Here is a 20,456-nt window from a genome sequence, read left to right as displayed (position 1 = left end):
TTAGAGATGCTCTTTTGCAGACCTCGATTGTAACGAATGGTTATTTGAGTTACTGTTGCCTTTCTACAAGCTGGAACCAGTCTGGCCATTCTCCTTTGAACTCTGACATCAACGAGGCATTTCTGCCCACAGAACTGCCGCTCACTAGATATTTTCTCTATAATTTCAGACCATTCGCTGTAATCCCTAGAGATGGTTGTGCGTGAAAATCCCAGTAGATCAACAGTTTCTAAAATACTCAGACCAGTCCGTTTGGCACCAGCAACCATGCCTCGTTCGAGGTCAATAAATTAGCTTTCTTCCCTATTCTGATGCTCTGTTTGGACTGAGGCAGATCATCTTGACCATGTCTACATGCCTAAATGCATTGAGTTGCTGCCATGTGATTGGCTGATTACAAATTTCCATTTAAAAGCAGTTGGACGGATGTACCTAATAAAGTGGCCGGTGAGTGTATAAATTCAAATAGGGTGTTGCAAAACATTAGAAACAAAAAAAAAATTACATTTAATATTACTAATTTAATTTAATCATTTTTTTATTTATTAAAAAATTACTAAATTTACTAAACAATGTAATATTTTTATGATAATCATGATTTGGTTCTTCCTCATTTTTCCACAACATTTATTGGGGTGTACTCATTTTTGCACTATGATCTTAATTTATTTTTAGAGATTAAATGTAGTTTTGGCTTTGGTACTGACTAATGTAATATACACAAATATGTTATAGTATAGCATCCCATTGTATGCATTCATTTAAGAGAAAAATCTGAAAGTAGCTCAACATTCTAAAATATATATTACTTTTATTTCAATATCAATAAATATCACACTCGTTACAGTGCGATATGGCTGTATATCAGCACTGGTGGGCCGCTGGCCGAGTGCCTTAGTGCCCCAACCAGTGCCGATATACAGCCATATCGCACTGTTATGAGTGTGATATTGCGTTCATACAACAGTTTGATAGCATAATTGTGTAAATAAAAACAAAATCAAACATGGAGAGTCTCAAAAACACTTTTGTATGAGGAACTACTTTCTTCCGCGTTAGATTCAAATCATAAGCCCCTTTCACACATACAGACCTTTCTGGAAAATTACCGGCAATTTTCCGGAAAGGTTGTATGTGTGAACAGGTCCTTTTTCAAAAAATACAGGTAAATTCATTCTGGCTATTTTCCGGAAAGAGAAGTTGTAACATTACTGGTAATTTGCCGAAATGCTGCGCTGTGTGAATGCAGAAGGAAGATTGCTGGAAAGAGCGCGTGCACGTCTAGAACGTGCTGACGTGAGATGTCTGCTTTAGCCAATCACAACAGTCAGACGCGTTTACGTCCGCGCGGTTTATGAGAATAAAAGCCTTTGAATATTTTCCCAGATGCGTTTAGCGGCTAGAAGTTAGTGAGATAACGTTTATATGTTCTTCTTAATGTCAACTGTGTAAATAAAAATCCATAAGATGCTTATGATAAGCCGCTGTTTGTTTACCTTCAAGCTTTGCGTGTGCCTGTGAAACAGCCGGTGAGCGCCAGCACACACACATATCATGAACATCTCGACATGTGAAAGTGTTCCTCTATATGTTTTCATCGAAGTTGTTCACAACACTGATCATCCACAGAGTTTGTAATTTAGTCAAATGTTTACAAATACAAGCGCAGCCGTTTAAGGCTCATAAGTGGTGAATGATGTCAGAATTTACCGGTATTTTGGAATGGATGTGTGAACGGTCTTTTACGGAAAAATTCCTTAACGTCCTCGCCTGTGTGAACAGCACTTTTTTGAATATACCGGTAAAGTCGTTCCAGAAATTTTCCAGATATTTACCGGTATCACTGTGTGAAAGGGGCTATAAGCTGACAGTTAAACAGCTGAGCAAGCATCTTTTAAACTTTAGATCTGTAGTGTCTGCTTTTTGCTGGCAGTATGTGGGCGGAGTAATACACAAAGGGTAAAAAGGCTGTACGGGTGCGGATATTACTTAAATATATCACGGCTATCAGCCAATCAAATTCGAGAACCAGACAGAACTGTTGTATGTATATATATATATATATATATATATATATATATATATATATATATATATATATATATATATTTACATAATATATTATGTATTATATTATATATAATATATATAATGTTATATATAATGTTATATATATATATATATATATATATATATATATATATATTTACATAATATATTATGTATTATATTATATATAATATATATAATGTTATATATAATGTTAATGTTAACATTATCTTTAAAAACATTATAAGCTTTTCAAAAGTGAAACAATATTATTGCCAGTTAGTTCCCATCTGGCAGGCAAACACAAGCTGTTATGAAGTTTTTTCTTCTTTAAAATCTGTATAATAGTTCCTTGAAGCGCTCATCAGTTCAAGATACATGCTGATTTAAAAAAGAAAAGGCAAAACATGCTCCAGTGCAATGAGGTTCAAAGGGTCATTCAGTACAAAACAAGGTTGTGTTGTAAATTAGTACAGTGTTGAGCTGTCAGATGCACAGCAGATGGGGAGGCCAAGCTGCTCACAACACAAGAATAATGTTCCTCTGCTGCTAAACCACTAGATGCTAATTAATTAAGAGTGTGTGTGTGTGTTTATGACAGCAGGTTGAAACATGAAGATCCTTCACTTCCAAGGGAACTGTTTAGGTCCTCTAATCGTGCCAGTGTCTATTTCAATTAAAGCGCATCAAGACACACAACTGTGCGCATAATAACAGCTGATCATGTAAATAGTGTCCGCGATCCACCTGCTGAATGACATCATGCTGCTTTGATAAGCAAATGATCAGGCCGTTAAACAAAGCAGTAATTATTATAGGCCAGACTTCGGGTATTTCCCACATCGCTGCTCCTGTATGCGCAGCACAGACATTTTATTCCTGGTTCATCTGCTTCCCTGCGCAGAATCAAACTTTCTTGAGGTGTCATCAATGAGATGCTTCTGCAAATGTCAATGAATGGCATTTTGAACAGAACATAATGAGCCTGCTTTGTGAGGGAGTTTTCAGATCAGAATGATTTCAATTGTGCAACCTGAAAACCCCATGATATTGTCCTCTCTTTCAAAAGCATGACTATTATCTTTTCAAAACATTACTCCGTAACCATAGCCAACATACTTTATTGTTGTCACTGTAAACTGTTGTAATTTGGTTTTCGCAGCTAAAAAGGACATAGGTTGTGTACAGCTTTATATTTTAAGCAAAAACTAAGATATTTATAGGAGGTTTTCTGATGAACAACAGGTTAGTTTAATGAACACAAAAGTACATGCCTGCTTTCCTAGTAGCTTTGCAAAAAGCCACATGCCTAAATCCACATCTTTTTTGAAGCTTCTAAAGCTAACCACGGGTCAAGGTTAAAATAGTTTTGGACTTTTCATTAGTTCTATTTCGTTTTGACTTTTTGTTTTCAAATTCAGTTAGTTTTAATTAGTTTTTAGAGGCAGCTTTACTAGTTTCTATTAGTTTCTATATTTTGAAATTATTTCATTTTCTTGTCGGCTTAGTCCCTTTATTAATCCGGAGTCGCCACAGTGGAATGAACCACTAACTTATCCAGCAAGTTTTTACGCAGTGGATGCCCTTCCAGCCGCAACCCATCTCTGGGAAACATCCACACACATATTCACACACACACACTCATACACTTCAGACAATTTAGTCTACCCAGTTCACCTCTACAGCATGTCTTTGGACTGTGGGGGAAACCTACCCATCCTCAAATTAAAATACAGCAGCCCACAAGATAGCAGCCTTATGCCGAGTTCAGACTGCATGATTTTCAAACTAGTCGTGTCACAGATGTTTTCACACTGCATGACTATCTGGGCTTGCGTTTCGTCGCTGCTTTATTTACACTGCAAGATGGTTCGGCGACATGGACATTCACATTGCATGACTTTACTATAGGGAGAATCGCCGACAACTTCTTCCAAACTACGTCTCACAGCCAAAAACATGTAGTATATCTTTTGTTATAAACTACATAATGAGAAAGACGCCTTTAATGGGGTAGAACATGTACATGTTTGCTCACCTGGGTTTAAAGGGAATTAGCCATTTCTCCTCAACGTTGATAATAAACTAATTTCTTTCTGTATGAAACGTCAAACAGACACAGTTGCTCCTGAGTCCTGTCAAACCTCCACTAGTTTTTCCTCCATTTCGTGGGTCCAAATAAACCAAAAATTAGCGCTTTTAACTTCTCCCCCAGCCTCCCGCTGGCCTGCAGCAGGTACACACACACGCACACACAAGTGAAAGCTGCTCTCTCATTGGCTGTAGGCGATGGCTGATGTTATTTTCAGTTAAAACTCAATTCACACAGCATGATTTGAATCGCCGACAGCTCCAGATATTCAGCACGCCAAATATCTCACAGGCATCGGCGACTCATCGGCGATTCACTCAGATCGTGTCTTTGATCGTTCATACTGTGTGATTGTCACTCACGTGCACGAGCAGCAATTTGCCTGTGATATCAGGTATTTGTCGGCGATTTCTCAAAACCTGTCGGCGAGCCAAAATCGGGGCTAAAATCACGCAGTCTGAACTAGTCATTAAGTACAATATCAGTGCAAGGCTGCTTCTGAGGTTAGATACACAGTAGTGATGGAACTTCAGTGTTCAGATATTTAACACAGATGTTAGGACTCAACATTATGTAGTCAGCAATAGTAATTCCAGTCAGTTAAAACATCACCATGGTCTGAAAAATGTCTTACAGTAAAGCTTTGCAACCTAACTGAAGCATGATTCCATCACGACCTTCTGTTATGAAATAAACTTACATTTTTTTCACCAGATCCTCACATTTAAGCCCTCGGTTTACCTGCGCTGCAGTTGTTCAAGTTTAGTTCACTCACTGCAGGCTGTCATGTACTGTTTGTGTTTGGTTCACAGAATCATGCGGTTAACCGCTTCTCAAATTTGATCTCAGTGTAACGTTACTGTTCTAATAACTAAATAAGAGTATATATTGAATTATTTCGAGTCAAATGGGGGGTATTAGGCTTGTTAAAAAAGTAAGTAGGTACTTTTTAGTAGTAGTGGATAAGTGCTTACTGGAGACGTGAATCATTTTAAATGATTCAGTTCGATTTAGTGAACTAGTTCAACAGGTTTACTTAGAACATCCGGTTAAAAAGATTTGTTTGCGATCACGATACAGAAAAAAAAACATTATTGGACACAAATGTGTTAAATTATTAGTTTAAAGTGTCTGTATTTAATGCTGTCATTGTGCTGTTGTCATGTACACTCCTTTTTTTTGTCGCAGGAACAACAATTTTCAGTTTTGTCGTGCACCATGATAGAGAAGCTGATTCTCACTGTGTCCAAACTAAAGAACTGCAAAAGTGCTTTTGTTCTCTGTGTGTTCACCATGGTTGAATGAATGAATGAATGAATACTAGACCGCTAAAAATACTGAAGGGAATGAGGAGACGACATTGAAAAGTATTTTTTATAGCTCATTTATGAATAGAAATGTTTTTTAATATAGACTTTTTTCTTTTTAAAAAATAACGGAAAAAACTACTCATCTCACGAGCAAGAACCTGTTTGGACAACACTGGAATACATCACATCCAGTCGGCCGGTCACATAAAGTCTAGTTAGAGGAGTAGGGCTGCACGATATTGGAAAAAATTGACATTGCGATATTTTTTTCCCCTGCGATATATATTGCGATATTATATATATATATATATATATATTTACTTAAAACTAGGGCTGTGACGGTCACCATGACAACCGCGTCACCGCGGTCATTGCCACCTCGGTTGTCCATTGCCACCGGCCGTAGTACGTGACGTCACGCACTTTAAAACACAAATTACTGTTATGTTGCCAAGTATTACATATCTGTTAGAATATAACATTAGGCACGATTCAGCAAGTTCAAGTTCAACCATGAATCTTGTTAGAAAACGAACTCTTACATCTGGGAACATTTTGGATTCGTGCCGAACTAGAAAGGTGAACGAATCAATTTGGATTAAGCTTTTTGTATGGGGGTTTTAAGTAAAGTGTGTTTTAATATTCACTGCTGAGTGCTGAGAGTCCAAACACTGAGGAGCAAATCCATCGATACGCAGATCCACGGGTCCCGAACCATGCAAGCTAGTGGCGATTGACGGCGAGGGAAAAAAAAGCCATGTAGGCTTAATCAACTCCTGTCTTCTAAACGCAGAAGCCCAGCTCGACAGGCATGGCAGAGGCATTTGCAAAAATGGCCAGATACAAAAGAGAAAGTGATAAATGGAAGACATTGACGAGAAATTGAGCATAGGCTATTTGGTAACTACTTAAGAACGCGCCGCTCCGCAGAGTAGAGAAACCTGCGTTGCGAGAAATGCGGGCGGCGGAACAGAAGGAGAAGCCCTCTATCGCATGGTTGTGAAAAAGTACCCTGTTTGTGCATTTTTCGCTACAAGCACACCGTCTGACAGTGTATTGCTGGAAACATTATAACCCCATTCTTCACTTAAACCGGACAAAGTCAACATGTTAGTTTTTCTGGCAAAAAATTTAAAATATGACAACAAAAGGTGGAGAGAAACTACGCTGTTTTTTTAAACATCTGACTTATATTGTTACTAGGTTAATATTTTCTTTTTACGTATAATTATTAATATTTATATTATTATTACACTGATAAGTAAAGTGCCATTTAGACTTTTTGTTAAGTTCTTAAAAATGTAACGTTTAATTGTTATTATTATACAGTTTCAAGCAGTTAAAGTAATGTAATATTTAACTACAATATTTATAAACAGTTTTGTGTTGTTTTATTAACGAAAGTTCAAAAATAAACATGTAAGTTTGTACGGATGTTTTATTTATTAATATTAAATTTGGTTATTCCTTAATTTTTACATAAAAGGTAAATTAACTTAGGTAGGCTACATTATTTGTTGATGTACGAGATCGAGGAACATGTTTGCCAGTAAATAATGTTCGCACCACTTAAAAAACAAAACAAATGAATAACTTGCGAAAAGGATGCAATAAAAAATGCAAGCGCTTAATCATTCTTCACAATCGGATTCGTACGTGCAATAAGCCGAGGCTATATTGCGCCGACAAGAACAAGCCCTAGAGAGAGAGAGAACTAATACTAGTTAATATTAATGATTATAAACACGAACTGCGTTGTATGATAAACGCATTACAATTATGTCGTGATCTTTGCTGAAGAACTGATATGTTATCGCCGTCTCCCCAGCCAGGTTTTCATCTGCTTTTTTCCCCTTCTTCTGGATACAAACAATAAAGTATCAGCGCCAGACCAGTGGTTTAAATTATATTTTACTCTCCTGATTTCTTTTCTTTTCATTAAAAAATAAATAAATGTTTAAAGTTTTGTATTGCATAGCCTATATATTTTTAAAGATTATCATTCAGCCTACCTGCAGCGCATGAGGTTGTGTGCTGGGCAAATCCCCTTTACTCATGCTACCCATTTCATTTATGACACTGTAAACTTGACTTGGCAATCTTTAAACTCAAAAGGTGTTTTTAACTTGAGACTGCATGCTTCTGCATAATGTGATGTTTCTTATTACAACTGTTAGCGGTGTCAAAATGAAAGCAAACATTAAAAAGGGTTTTGTTTTATCAATTGTATAGTTTAGTTTTAATAATAGCTAATGTATATAATAAATTATAATATCGATTATTGTGTAGACTACAGTGTTCAACAAAACAATTTTATTAGGTTACTCTAATAGACCAAATCCCTAACTGAAAAACGAATGTGAAAATGACAGGCAGTTGCGTCTTTGCTAAAATTAATTTAACGACAAATTTATTTTGCTTTTTTCCCCTTTAGAGATCAAAAGAGCTGTATTTAAAGAATTATTTAACGAAAACATGAATTGAATGCCCAGTTCTTTCCCGTGTGAGTTTAGTGCGCCTCCGCCGCGTCTGCGTTTTTAAGGTTACAGGTGCACCCTGACCTGACGCGGGGACCAGATCTCTGTATTGCTTTAATTTCTCAATTTTCATAACTGCATTGCATTTTCATATGGTAAAATATCAAAATTTATGTTCTGAAAGTAGTAGGAATGACGGGAGTGTTAGTAAATAAAAGAAAGAACTTTCACTTTTGAGTGAACTTCTGTCACGTGTTATTTTAGTATGATAAAATAAACAAAAATAGTAATGCAGAAAAGTATTTTTCGCTCTGCCAAGTCTTCTCTGTTGCTGTATAGAGAAGCAGCCTGCTCAGTCTCCTTACCCCGGCCCCACCCCGCCCACCGACTCCTGAACGTCTCACTCACTAACTCACTCACTCACGCGGGCATGCAGTGCGGTCTCATGAGGAAACGCAGCTTTTTGATATAATGTTTTTCTTGTTCCCAAATACAAATAATTTATCAAGTATTGTTTGAAATAAGTATTCGTAAAAACACGCTATTCCTGCTTTTCCGAATACCGCATTCCGGTTCGGCTCCACCCATAATATATATATAATTTTTTTTTTTTTTTGCATCGCACCCTCCTGCGATGTGACTATCGCGGATGCGCACATCGCGATTTCGATGCTGAAACGATATATCGTGCAGCCCTATAGAGGAGTTCAAATATTTTAATGCATCCGCATCACAAATTGCGTCAGAATTTTCTTCATACGAAGATGATCGGATGATTGGATCAACTTCTGCATAGACATGGCCCAGGATAAGTTTCTGATGGTGTGATAACCTTGGATAATAACACCACGGTTTCACAGTATTGTGATTACTGCTCTAAAATATGTGTTTTTAAATGTCTAGGTGAAAAAAATGTCAGGCTAAATAGTTTAAATAAATCATTCACCTCTGCTTTCTTCGTTAGTTTCAAAAACAGATTTCTTTACAACACATAAAAAAATATATTAAAAAAACCATACATATAGGGAACGGTAAAACAGGACATTTGACTTTTCCAAACTGCAGTAAACCTAGAAACTGGTTATCATCCCATGCCTACTTCCAGACTACTCTCCATTGGAAATAATTGACTTCCGGTCTGTCGCTTATTATGTGCAGTGGAAAGGCGGGTTTAGGGAATGTTTTGTTGTACGTTTCAGATGCACGTCCTTCTTGTACACATTCATGAGAAGGTGGGGCTTGTCGTACAGATTACCCAGCACACCACTGACCTATTACCCTGCCATAAACCCAACCAATAGTGTTTTCAAAATCAGGCGTTAGAGAAAAGTGCACTGCAGCCACATAAATCATCATTAATATCATCAGTGTGAAAATGAGAAAAAGTTGTTGGCATTATATAATGCTCTGCGGCATTCATTTTAACTAGAAACCGCAGTCAAATATCTGCCTATTAAGTGTGACGTCATGCGAATCGGCTTCTGGGTCCAGGCGCTCTATAAAAGTGTATGAGGACACTCTTAAAATGATAATAATAAATGTTTACAAAGCGATGCATTACTTTCAAAAATCACGATCGCAATATATATGAATATATATATATATATATATATATATATATATATATATATATATATATATATATATATATATATATATATATATATATATCATGCCTATAATCCGATGGTCAGAAAGTGATACAATTTTTTTTTTTAATTGTTAACATTTTGATACTTGTGATGCAGCAAGTCTAGATCCCAATGTGTACACCATGATTTTATAGAAAATTCACTTTAATGTGTGATATGACTAAAACGTGGCCATAAACAAATATTCTCAATTCAACAGTATTCCATATGTCATCGATACGTCACGACTTTACAAGCGAATACTGAACGTTAAAGTACATCTTTCTCAAAGCATGTATTTCCAATGAGCCCGTGTTAGTAAACACTGTTACACTTCAGTTTATTTTGACCTTGTTACAGTGTTACAATACAGTTAATTACTGAGCAATATTAATTTAATGTGTATCTAAGGTTGGGATAAATGTTAAGTTTAGTGTTAGTTGCATGTAAATATGCATCATTTATTCATATTTTTCTGGAAGCACATGGATCACATGCAACACTGTAAAATATTATAAGACACCAAAAAAATTGCTAATCAGGTTTCCACTAGTTATCTGGTAGGCTAGTTATAATTCATGCTAGTTTAAATACTGTATTTTGTTTTATAGAGCTTTATATGTGTTTGATTACTTAAAACTTCAACATTAAAGTCATCAAATAAATCATTAAACTCAATGTGATGTGGCATGTGATGGGTTTACTCCTGAGATATAGTTTAAAGTTAAATTCAAGTTAGTATTTGATGCAGTTAATCGAATGTTAAAATGCACTACTTGATGATATTTAAGCCCTGTCGATTGACAATGTTTAAGTCTGTCAGATTAACCTACTTGGCGCTTTTGGGGACGTTGGGCAGCGTCACGTGACTCAGCTGCTGGATGTTTGCGGGTTCGGCGCTGATCGCCTGCCGTTTGGTGCGCTGATGCTCCGGCAGCTCCGAGCGCGTCTGGACCTGTTGGGTCGCCGGACGGATCACGGATCGGTACTTGTCCAGCTCGTTCTGCAGCTTCTGAATGAGTTCATCCTTCTGGTCCAGTTCGAGCTCCAGTTCGTCAATGAGCGCGTCTCTCTGCCTGAGTTCTTCGATTTTCTCCTGAAGCGCGTACTGGAGGTCGCGTAAAGTCCCCATCATCATCCTTTCCAAGCCGAATAAAACCGAGCCGAACCGAATGAAAGCTGCCAGAACTGCACTTTTAGTAACTTTAGCCTACTGTGAGGGGAGAAAATACAGTGTTGCGCCAAATCCGCTTCTATAGTGAAATGAACTACAGAGCGCGAAGAACCTGTTGGTTAAAACTCTCTCTCTCTGTGTATCCGTGAAAAAAAAAGGAAAAAGGAAGCGCTCAAAGCCACACAAATCCTCACAGCACTGACAGCAGCGTCGCTCGTGGGCAGTGACGTGATCAATGAGTGGAGCTCGAGTCTGCTCTGAACACTGGTGCGCGTCACAGAAGCGCGCGGGATTCCTGGACACTCAGTAAACGGATGTTGTTCAGAACAGCAGATTATATAAATTATCTCAAATTTCCATAAATGTATACGAGTCTGGGTCGTAGCCAGCCCGTTGAAAGGGTGGTTCTTCTTTTTTTTTTCTTTTCTTAAAAAGTGGAGCTTTTTTTTGCAATTAAACGCCTTTTTTTCTATTTGATTATGAGACCTAATACATTTTAAGTACTGATTGTAGCTAAATTAGCTTGTCGGATGGTCATAATACTTTTGATGTCCCAAAAAATATTTACTAAAGATATATATATCTATATCTATATATATATATATATATATATATATATATATATATATATATATATATATATATATATATAGTTGAAGTCAGAATTATTAGCCCCCCAGAATTTTTGGCCCCTTGTTTATTTTTCCCAAACTTCTGTTTGACAGGGAGAACATTTTTGCAACACATTTCTAAAAATAATAGTTTCAGTAACTCCCTCTAATAACTAATTTATTTTATCTTTGCCATGATGACAGTAAATAATATTTGACTAGATATTTTTCAAGACACTTCTATACAGCTTAAAGTGACATTTAAAGGCATAACTAGGTTAATTAGGTTAACCAGGTAGGTTAGGGTAATTAGGCAAGTTATTGTATAACGATGGTTTGTTCTGTAGACTCTCGAAAAAAGAAATAGCTTAAAAGGGTTAACAATTTTGACCATAAAATGGTTTTTAAAAAAATTAAAAACTGCTTTTATTCTAGCCGAAATAAAACGTAATTATATATATATATATATATATATATATATATATATATATATATATATATATATATATATATATATATATATATATAATTAAAAACAAGCCTAAAAAACATCTAAATAATAACAATAATAATCATAATAATAATAATAATAATAATAATGCAGAACTTTATAATTTTTCTAGCCTCTCTTGTAAAAAATGCATAAGAAAAGTCATAGACAACAGCATTCACCAAATTAGTATTCAAACTGATTTTAATATGAGCTGCTTTTTTATTGTTGTTGCTTTACACCTTTTTATTGCTCAAGAGTAAGGTCCAAGATTTAGAATAAAACCTGATTTCTCTATTAAACCTGTTTTCTCTATTTAACAACAATACAGTATTGAAAGATGACTTGACTTATGACAGATTGTATGTTTTCCAGCAGCTGGATGGCGGACTGATGAAAAATAGTGTAAAAAATAAACTGATCAGCTGATGTCACGACAGCCAACAGAGAATTACGCTCGGCCTTATTTTCACTCATCATGATGGCATAGCAGTTAAATAGGACAAATGACAAATATTTGGGACAAATTCTGGGCCTTTGTCAGTGAGGGGTGGGTCTGCGTGTAGTACCAAAGCTATAGTTAACTGCAGATCTAGATGAAGTTGTCATAATGTCTGTCTCCCAATACAGTTTTCAGAGCAAAGTCCAATTATATAAATGCTCGTTTTGCATGTAAAAGTGGCACGGAAAAAATGGTTCACTAGATTTGCTTAATTTTTTTTAAGGTAAGTGGCTGCAAACTATTTATATTGGGTGAATTTAAATGAACAAATAAAATTTAGCAATGTTCAACTTCATTTGTTGAAATTCAGCCCAAATACATTGTTTGCAACCGCTTACCTAAAAAATCAATCAAATTAATCTTTTTTTTTTCAGTGTACCATGGTTTTACTACAAAATACATTGTAAAATTATCAGTCATTGTTTAGCTAAAGCATTACTAGTTCAAAGTTATTTGTAATAAAAATATATATGTATACAAATGGTTATCAATAAGCCAGAAACACAGTTACTATGCTTTCACTATTATCACTAAAACTATGGTTTAAGGGTTGTTTTTACAAGTGTAATTAGAATACATAATAAGAATAAGAATTAGAATGTTTCAGTGGAAAACATGAGGCCATTGAAGTCATAGAAATTCCAGATCATAACATTTTTCCTACAATAACAAACGAAGAAGACAATAACATAAGTACTGTAAATATTAGTACAAAAGGTAACAGTGCACAATAATAAAGTAGAGAACCTTATCTGAGTCTGGCATAAGATGCAACATGTTGTCACATGCATTTTATATGTTGTCATTTAACATAATTTAATAACTAGTTTGTCACAGTGAGGAAGGAATTGTGCTGAAATGCGACTACAGTAACATTTAATGCATAAATGAGACATTCCACCAGAAACGTACATTATCTGTCCCTGAAATAAAAACATGAATACAGTTAATAGTATTTCAACTCAAGCATTTCAAAAATGGACTGGTTGACTTCTGTGAGTTGTTCCATAAAGAAATGTGTCATTGATTTGGTTCTCTGATGTGTTTTCTTCATTAAAAACACTTTACAAATGTACAAACTCTGTAAATGTCCTTCTCCCCAGCCCAAATGAACCAACAGCTTTAATTGTTTTATGCTAAAAACTGTTGTTTAGAAGAAAAAACTTCAGAAATAGCAAGTTTAAGTTGGTATCATTCACATCAGCTGATTAAAAAATAAAATACTACAAATAAATACTACAAATATAATACAAATAAATCTACAGATGTCCCCATGTTTCTGTCAGTCGTGTCACATTTGCATTAAACATAGAGTGCGTGCAATACACATCTATGGCTGACTCGGAAGTGACATCATAATGGAGAAGAATGCGTTTTATCATTGAATTGTATGATTTCATGCTTGTTTTGTATGATTTTTTGACGACGACAAGCTTAAGTCAGGCCCTGCCACATTTATTATAACTGAAAATGTACGTTTCTGGTAGAATGTCCTAAATTCTTCTTGGGTAATAGATTAATGTAGTGATCAACAGCCAAGATGTTTGCATACACACAGATACTGCCTTCAAATTAAAACCTATGAAACATTCACTGAAGTAAAATGTGGGTCAGATGCTAAACTGTCAACTCTAAACGGCTTGTCTCAACTTCAATGTGGAGAACTAGTAGGGATGCAACATCTTTGATTTGTTTGCAAGTTTATAAAAGGACATAAAGCGCCCTCTGGTGTCAGACAATGACAGGCACACAGGAGAAAGGAAGAAAAGGGAGGAAAGCAATAATATGGTCAAAAGCAATCCCCAAAACAGAATGAAGCTCATTTTCACAACCCAGAGAACTGATATATGATAATGGAGACTGTATCTATCCTTAAATTTAAACCAAGTAAGAATAAGTAACAGCAGAGCACTTTGGGGCTTCTGTTCTGGTTAGGAGGAATATTCTAGGCCTGCAGAGTTCTCCATGAAAGCTTTAGTTTAACTAATAAATCAGACAGACTTCAAAAAGATGAAGAGCATGTAAAAACAAATGAGACAAACCTCATCTTTGAAATCTGAAACTGAAACCGTTCGTCAAAAGACCTCAAAGGCCCACAACAGCACCCAGATGTCTACCATTCTTTGGATAGCATTAGAAGTCAAAAATAACACACAAACAACAACTCATCTAAACAATGTGAAAACAACAAACGTTATTAATCCTTCTTTCTGCCTCTCGCTGCTGTCCCTCAATCTCTTTCGCACAGTCACTGCCCTTGAAAGGACCTCTCCCAGAAAAACAGGCTTTAAATTTCACCTATAAACTCTTCCTGCAGGGTTCTTCCTCTGTGGATCGATGGAAAGAGGATCTGTTGTAACATAACTATTGTGGCTGCTCTTTTCTGCCACAGACTCACATCTGCTGCCATTTTATCTCTTTGGGACCCTTACCAGTGCACCACATCTTTTTATAGACGACACCAAGATCTCACTTTCAACTATAATTCTAGTCTTGACCACTCCTTAATTAATAACACTAAATTCCCCAGAGCTGTTTACTGTCTGTCTGTTATCGTAAATAGTTCACACCCACTCGCATAGAAATCTGACAGCAATATGCAAATTACATATGTTACATACAAGTTAATAATCAGATTTTACATGTACAATTTGTCATATATGCATATATTTTAACATTTATTCATTCAGTTATTTTCTTTTCGGCTTAGTCCCTTTATTAATCTAGGGTCGCCACAGAAGAATGAACCGCCAACTTATCCAGCACATGTTTTATGCAGTGGATGCCCTTCCAGCTGCAACCCAGTACTGGGAAACATCCATACACACTCATTCACTACAAACAATTTTAGCTTACCCAATTCACCTATACCGCATGTGCATCTTGCTGTGAGGTGATCGTGCTACCCACTGCGCCACCGTGACGCCCATATTTCAACATATTTTTCCGAATACTGTTTATTATATAATAATATATACAAAATCTATGTTTACAATTAGGTTTTTTTTACCCACTGGAATTGTCATATATACTATTTGAACATACAGTATATGTGCATTTTTGTAATTTCAATAGTTATATATATATATATATATATATATAATATATGACATTTTATGTATGTAAAATCTGAAAATTGTGTCATATACATTCACCGGCCACTTTATTTGGTACACCTGTCAAACTGCTTGTTAATGCAAATTTCTAAACAGCCAATCACATGGCAGCAACTCAGTGCATTTAGGCATGTAGACATGGTCGAGACGATCTTCTGCAGTTCAAACTGAGCATCAGAATGGGGAAGAAAGGTGATTTAGGTGACTTTGAACGTGGTGTGGTTGTTGGTGCCAGACTGACTGGTCTGAGTATTTCAGAAGCTGCTGATCTACCGGGGTTTTCATGCACAACCATCTCTAGGGCTTACTGAGAATAATCCAAAAAGGAGAAAATATCCAGTGAGCGGCAGTTCTGTTGGCACAAATGCCTTGTTTATGTCAGAGGTCAGAGGAGAATGGTCAGACTGGTTCAAGCTTATAGAAAGGCAACAGTAACTCAAATAACCACTCATTACAACTGAGGTATGCAGAAGAGCATCTCTGAACATGTCAAACCTTGAGGCGGATGGGCTACAGCAGCAGAAGACCAGACAAACTGCCACTCCTGTCAGCTAAGACCAGGAAACTGAGGTTACAATTCATAGTTTCAATAGAAGATTGGTTAAATGTTGCCTGGTCTGATGAGTCTCAATTTCTGCTGCGACATTCAGATGGTAGGGTCAGAATATGACGCCAACAACATGAAAGCATAGATCCATCCTGCCTTGTATCAGTGGTTCAAGCTGGTGGTGTTGTCATGGTGTGGGGGATATTTTTTAGCACACTTTGGGCCCATTAGAACCAGTTGAGCATTATGTCAACGCCATAACCTGAGTATGGCTGCTGACCATGTCCATCCCATTATGACCACAGTGTACCCATCTTCTGATGGCTACTTCCAGTAGGATAATGCATCAAGTCATAAAGCGCAAACCATCTCAGACTGGTTTTTTGAATATGACAATGAGTTCACTGTACTCAAATGGCCTCCACAGTCACCAGATCTAAATCCAATAGAGCACCTTTGGGATGTGGTGGAATGGATCGTCATGGATGTGCCACCTACAAATCTGCAGCAACTGCGTAATGCTATTATGTCAATATGGACCAAAATCTCTGCAATTTTCTAGTTCCTTGTTGAATCTATACCACGAAGCATTAAGGCAGTTCTTAAGGCAAAAGGGGGTCCAACCCAGTACTAGTAAGGTGTACCTAATAAAAGAGCCGGTGTATGTAATTTGCATAGATTTCCATGTATTATTTTCTACACGAGCAATACAGTACATGTCTCTTTTATTGATAATAACAGTCAGTGAATTATGATTATTGTGTGACATTTCATCTTCATCCCTAACGGGGCTAAAACTAGTATCTTCAATTGCAATTATCATAATTAGCGAAAAGCTGAGGGACAGATGAAGCTTCATGAAGTCAAGTTTGTTTACCAGCATATGGTCTCAATGCTCATTAAGCTACAAACAGCTTTTATCCCTCTGCTTCTTCCATAATGAAATCATTAAGGTCGGAGTCATTAGAGCAGCACATCTGTCTTCACACAACTTCACACTGTCACAAAAAACAGAATTTCACATACTGTGCTCCAAGGGTGAACATCCCTAAAAATGTAATTATAAAGACTATTAGTGATTTAGGTTGTTAGTGATGTAATGGCCCTTAAGTGCTGAGGGAAAACAACAACAACAACAACAACAAAAGCTTCTGCCCTCTTGTGGGCATTGCTGCATGTAAATAAAAACTGAGGTGAGGCTCACAATTTGTAATCATCTTTGTTAAAAGTATCATCTTTTGTGAATAAACAAATAATAAAAGTTTGGAATCAATCGATTAAGTGAAATGTGTGTATATTTTTATTTTTGAGAAAATTATTTCTTTTACAGTACACATTTCAGATATTTTTAACAATAATCTAAAAGACAGAACTGTTGTGAACTCTGATTACCCTTGTTGATTGTATTGTACATTTACGGTTGAAGTCAGAATTATTAGCCCCCCTTTTAATTATTTTTTCTTTTTTAAATATTTCCCAAATGATGTTTAACAGAGCAAGGACATTTTCACAGTATGTCTGATAATATTTTTTCTTCTGGAGAAAGACTTTTGCTTCATTTCGGCTAGAATAAAAGCAGTTTTTAATTTTTTAAAGCCATTTTAGGGTCAATATTATTTGCCCCTTCAAGCTATATTTTTTCTTTAAGCTATATTTACAGAGCAAACCACTGTTGTAACTTGCCTAATTACCCTAACCTGCCTAATTAACCTAATTAACCTAGTTAAGCCTTCAAATGTCACTTTTAGCTATATAGAAGTGTCTTAAAAAAATGTAGTCAAATATTATCTACTGTCATCATAGCAAAGATAAAATAAATCAGTTATTAGAAATGAGTTATTAAAACTATTATGTTCAGAAATGTGCTGAAAAAATCTTTGTGTTCAACAGAAATTGGGGAAAAAAATAAACAGGGGGCGAATAATTCAGGGGAGCTCATAATTCTGACTTCAACTGTACATGTTGAACCCAACTGTTGACATTTTGACAATTTGTACAGTCCCAGTCTGGACTGTCGAGTATGGATTGAACTTCTACTCCAAGCTGTAAATGCTGAAGCATCAATATTTAAAGAAATAAATGGCACAAATAAAAACAGATTAAAACTACATACTACGACACTATGGCTCAGTGGTTAACACTGTCGCCTCACAGCAAGAAGGTTGCTGGTTCGAGCTCCAGCTGCGTTAGTTGGCTTTTCTGTGTGGAGTTGGCATGTTCTCCATCTTGTTCTCATGGGTTTCTTCCGGATGCTCCGCTTTTGCCCACAGTCCAAAAAGATGAGCTCTAAGTGAATTGAATAAGCTAAATTGACCGTAGTGTATGTGTATGTGTGTGAGTGCAAGAGTGCATGGGTGTTTTCCAGAGGTGGGCTGCGGCTGAAAGGTCATCTGCTATGTAAAACATTTGCTGGATAAGTTGGCAGTTCATTCCACTGTGGCCATCCCTGATTAATAAAGGGACTAAGCGGAAGAAAAAATAATGAACTACATACCCAAAACTAGTTTTGCGCATTTTGGAGATAATTTAAATACACTTAAATTTCTCTACAGTTTTTTTTTCCTTCACTTTCGTCAATTGGTGAAGTTTGTTCCTCGCCACTGTCGCCACTGGCTTGCATGGTTCGGGACTTGTGGAGCTGTGCATCAATGGATTTGCTCTTCAGTGTTTGGACTTTCAGCATTGAAATTTAAACCACGCTAAACTGACCTAAACTGATCTTAAACTCTGAAAACTGACCTGACACTGTTTCAAGGTACTATAATCTTCTATTTTAAGCTTTGACACAATCTACATTGTAAAAGCGCTTTAGAAACAAAGTTGAATTGAATTGAATTAAAAATAATAATTAATTTAAAAAGTCAAAAGACAAAGTAATTAATATTCTAATTAATATTCTGCAATTCTATAAAGTTCTGCAGAATCTTATACACAAAGATGCTCAAAGAATCAGATGGATGGGGCTGATAGGAGGGGAAGCATATGGTCAAACAAAGCACTTTCTAATGGCGTATTAAATATCCTCAGACAGGCTCTTGGGCGCTACACGTTCAACCCTAAAAGCCGATAATGCACGAAGCTTCCTGTGCACAGAGCCCTCTGGGACCTGATGATGATGATGATGATGGTTTAGATCAATGATACACTCTATCTCCCCCACCACCACCACCACCACCCCATCTCTCTCTCTCTCTCTCTCTCTCTGAAGCTTCACAAAGATGCTCTGTCATCATGAGAGTTTCTTCATTCATGTCCTGCTCAGCCCCGTATACTTAATCAAATGAAATAATGCAAGCAAACTATACAAAGTCATTATGATCCAAGACGTGCATTACAGTTGCATTTGTTAAACAGAAGTGAATTCTCTCACCTGTCCGATTTGGCAACTCGTCTAAAGCTTTGGTTTGATAAATCCTGGTGCGTTTGCGGTTCTGCTGATATTCCCTGCGCGCGGTGTGTCCGCGGGCCGATCTGCGCGCTCGGTAAAACGGACTGACATTTGTGCAGCTTTCTCTTCAGCTCGCTGATTTCGTCTTCTCGCTCCAGCAAACGCCTCTCAAGATCTCGTATCCTCTCCTCCTTCAGCATTAAAATCTTCGCGAAGTCTTCGTCTAGGTCACTCATTCTGAGGTAGTTAAAAAAAACTTTAATCCCGTTGAAATCAACCAGGCGCGCTCTCAAACTCTGTCACGCGCCCAGGCGAGCTCTGTTTGTGAAGCTCCAGTGTAAAAACAGCTGATCTACACACGTGTTTACAGTTGAAACCGGGATTCGGCGTCGCTCCCGCTGTCGGTCACTCCTGTTCCAAACATCCCTGTGTGCAGTGTCCAAAAACACATAAACCATACCGGGTACGACTGTCTCCTCATCCACACGGGGTCTTCAGTATAGGCGGAGTTTCCCTTTTGTGCTGGGGAGGAGGGAGAGAAAGTGAGCTATGAAAAGTCGCATCAGAAACTCTAGTATGATTTACAGATATAGGCAACATGAGGTTTGTTGACGCGCACATTTTGAAGGCAAAACTGGTGTTAAATGCACTTACACTGGAGTCAAATTCGCCTGAAACCAGATTGTGAACTGTACTGTCAAGAAACTGCACGCGTAGCTTCCTGCCGTGTCGAATTCACGAGAGTCATTTTGCTAAAAGAGTCGAATCTACTTAATAAATCAGTTGAACATGAATCGGATCTGTTTATGAATCGGTTGAACCTTGCTTTAAATGTGAACTGAATCGAACTGATTCCTTTAAAGCAGGGGTGTCAAACTCAATTCCTTGAGGGCCGAAGCCCTGCTCAGTTTAGTTCCAACCCTGCTCCAACACACTTACCTGTAGGTTTCAAACAAGCCTGAAGGACTCAATTAGTTTGATCAGGTGTGTTTAATTAGAGTTGGAACTAAACTGTGCAGAGCTGCGGCCCTTTTGGAACTGAGTTTGACACCTGTGACTTAAAGGGTGC

At 36.9% G+C, this 20,456-nt stretch overlaps 1 protein-coding gene across 3 annotated transcripts in view; it reads right to left on the bottom strand.

The window, feature by feature from the left end:
• The window catches only part of prkg1a (protein kinase cGMP-dependent 1a), a 147,308-nt gene extending 127,192 nt beyond the window's left edge, over window positions 1–20,116 (bottom strand). The window contains exons 1-2 of one of the 3 annotated variants that reach the window (NM_201030.1): window positions 20,042–20,116; window positions 19,370–19,909 (exon numbers count right to left, since the gene is read on the bottom strand). In NM_201030.1, the coding sequence (NP_957324.1) occupies window positions 19,370–19,623 (254 nt within the window). In that variant the 5' untranslated portion in view covers window positions 19,624–19,909; window positions 20,042–20,116. Of the gene's footprint in view, window positions 1–10,392; window positions 10,971–19,369; window positions 19,910–20,041 lie in introns of those variants that run through there. The other 2 variants (XM_087277707.1, XM_087277708.1) reach the window with 2 other exon arrangements.
• Window positions 20,117–20,456: the final 340 nt, after the last annotated feature.

The sequence above is a fragment of the Danio rerio genome, chromosome 13 (assembly GCF_052040795.2).
Source record: "Danio rerio strain M-AB ecotype USA chromosome 13, GRCz13ab, whole genome shotgun sequence".
Classification (NCBI taxonomy): domain Eukaryota; kingdom Metazoa; phylum Chordata; class Actinopteri; order Cypriniformes; family Danionidae; genus Danio; species Danio rerio.
This window is presented reverse-complemented; position numbering and strand designations above follow the sequence as displayed.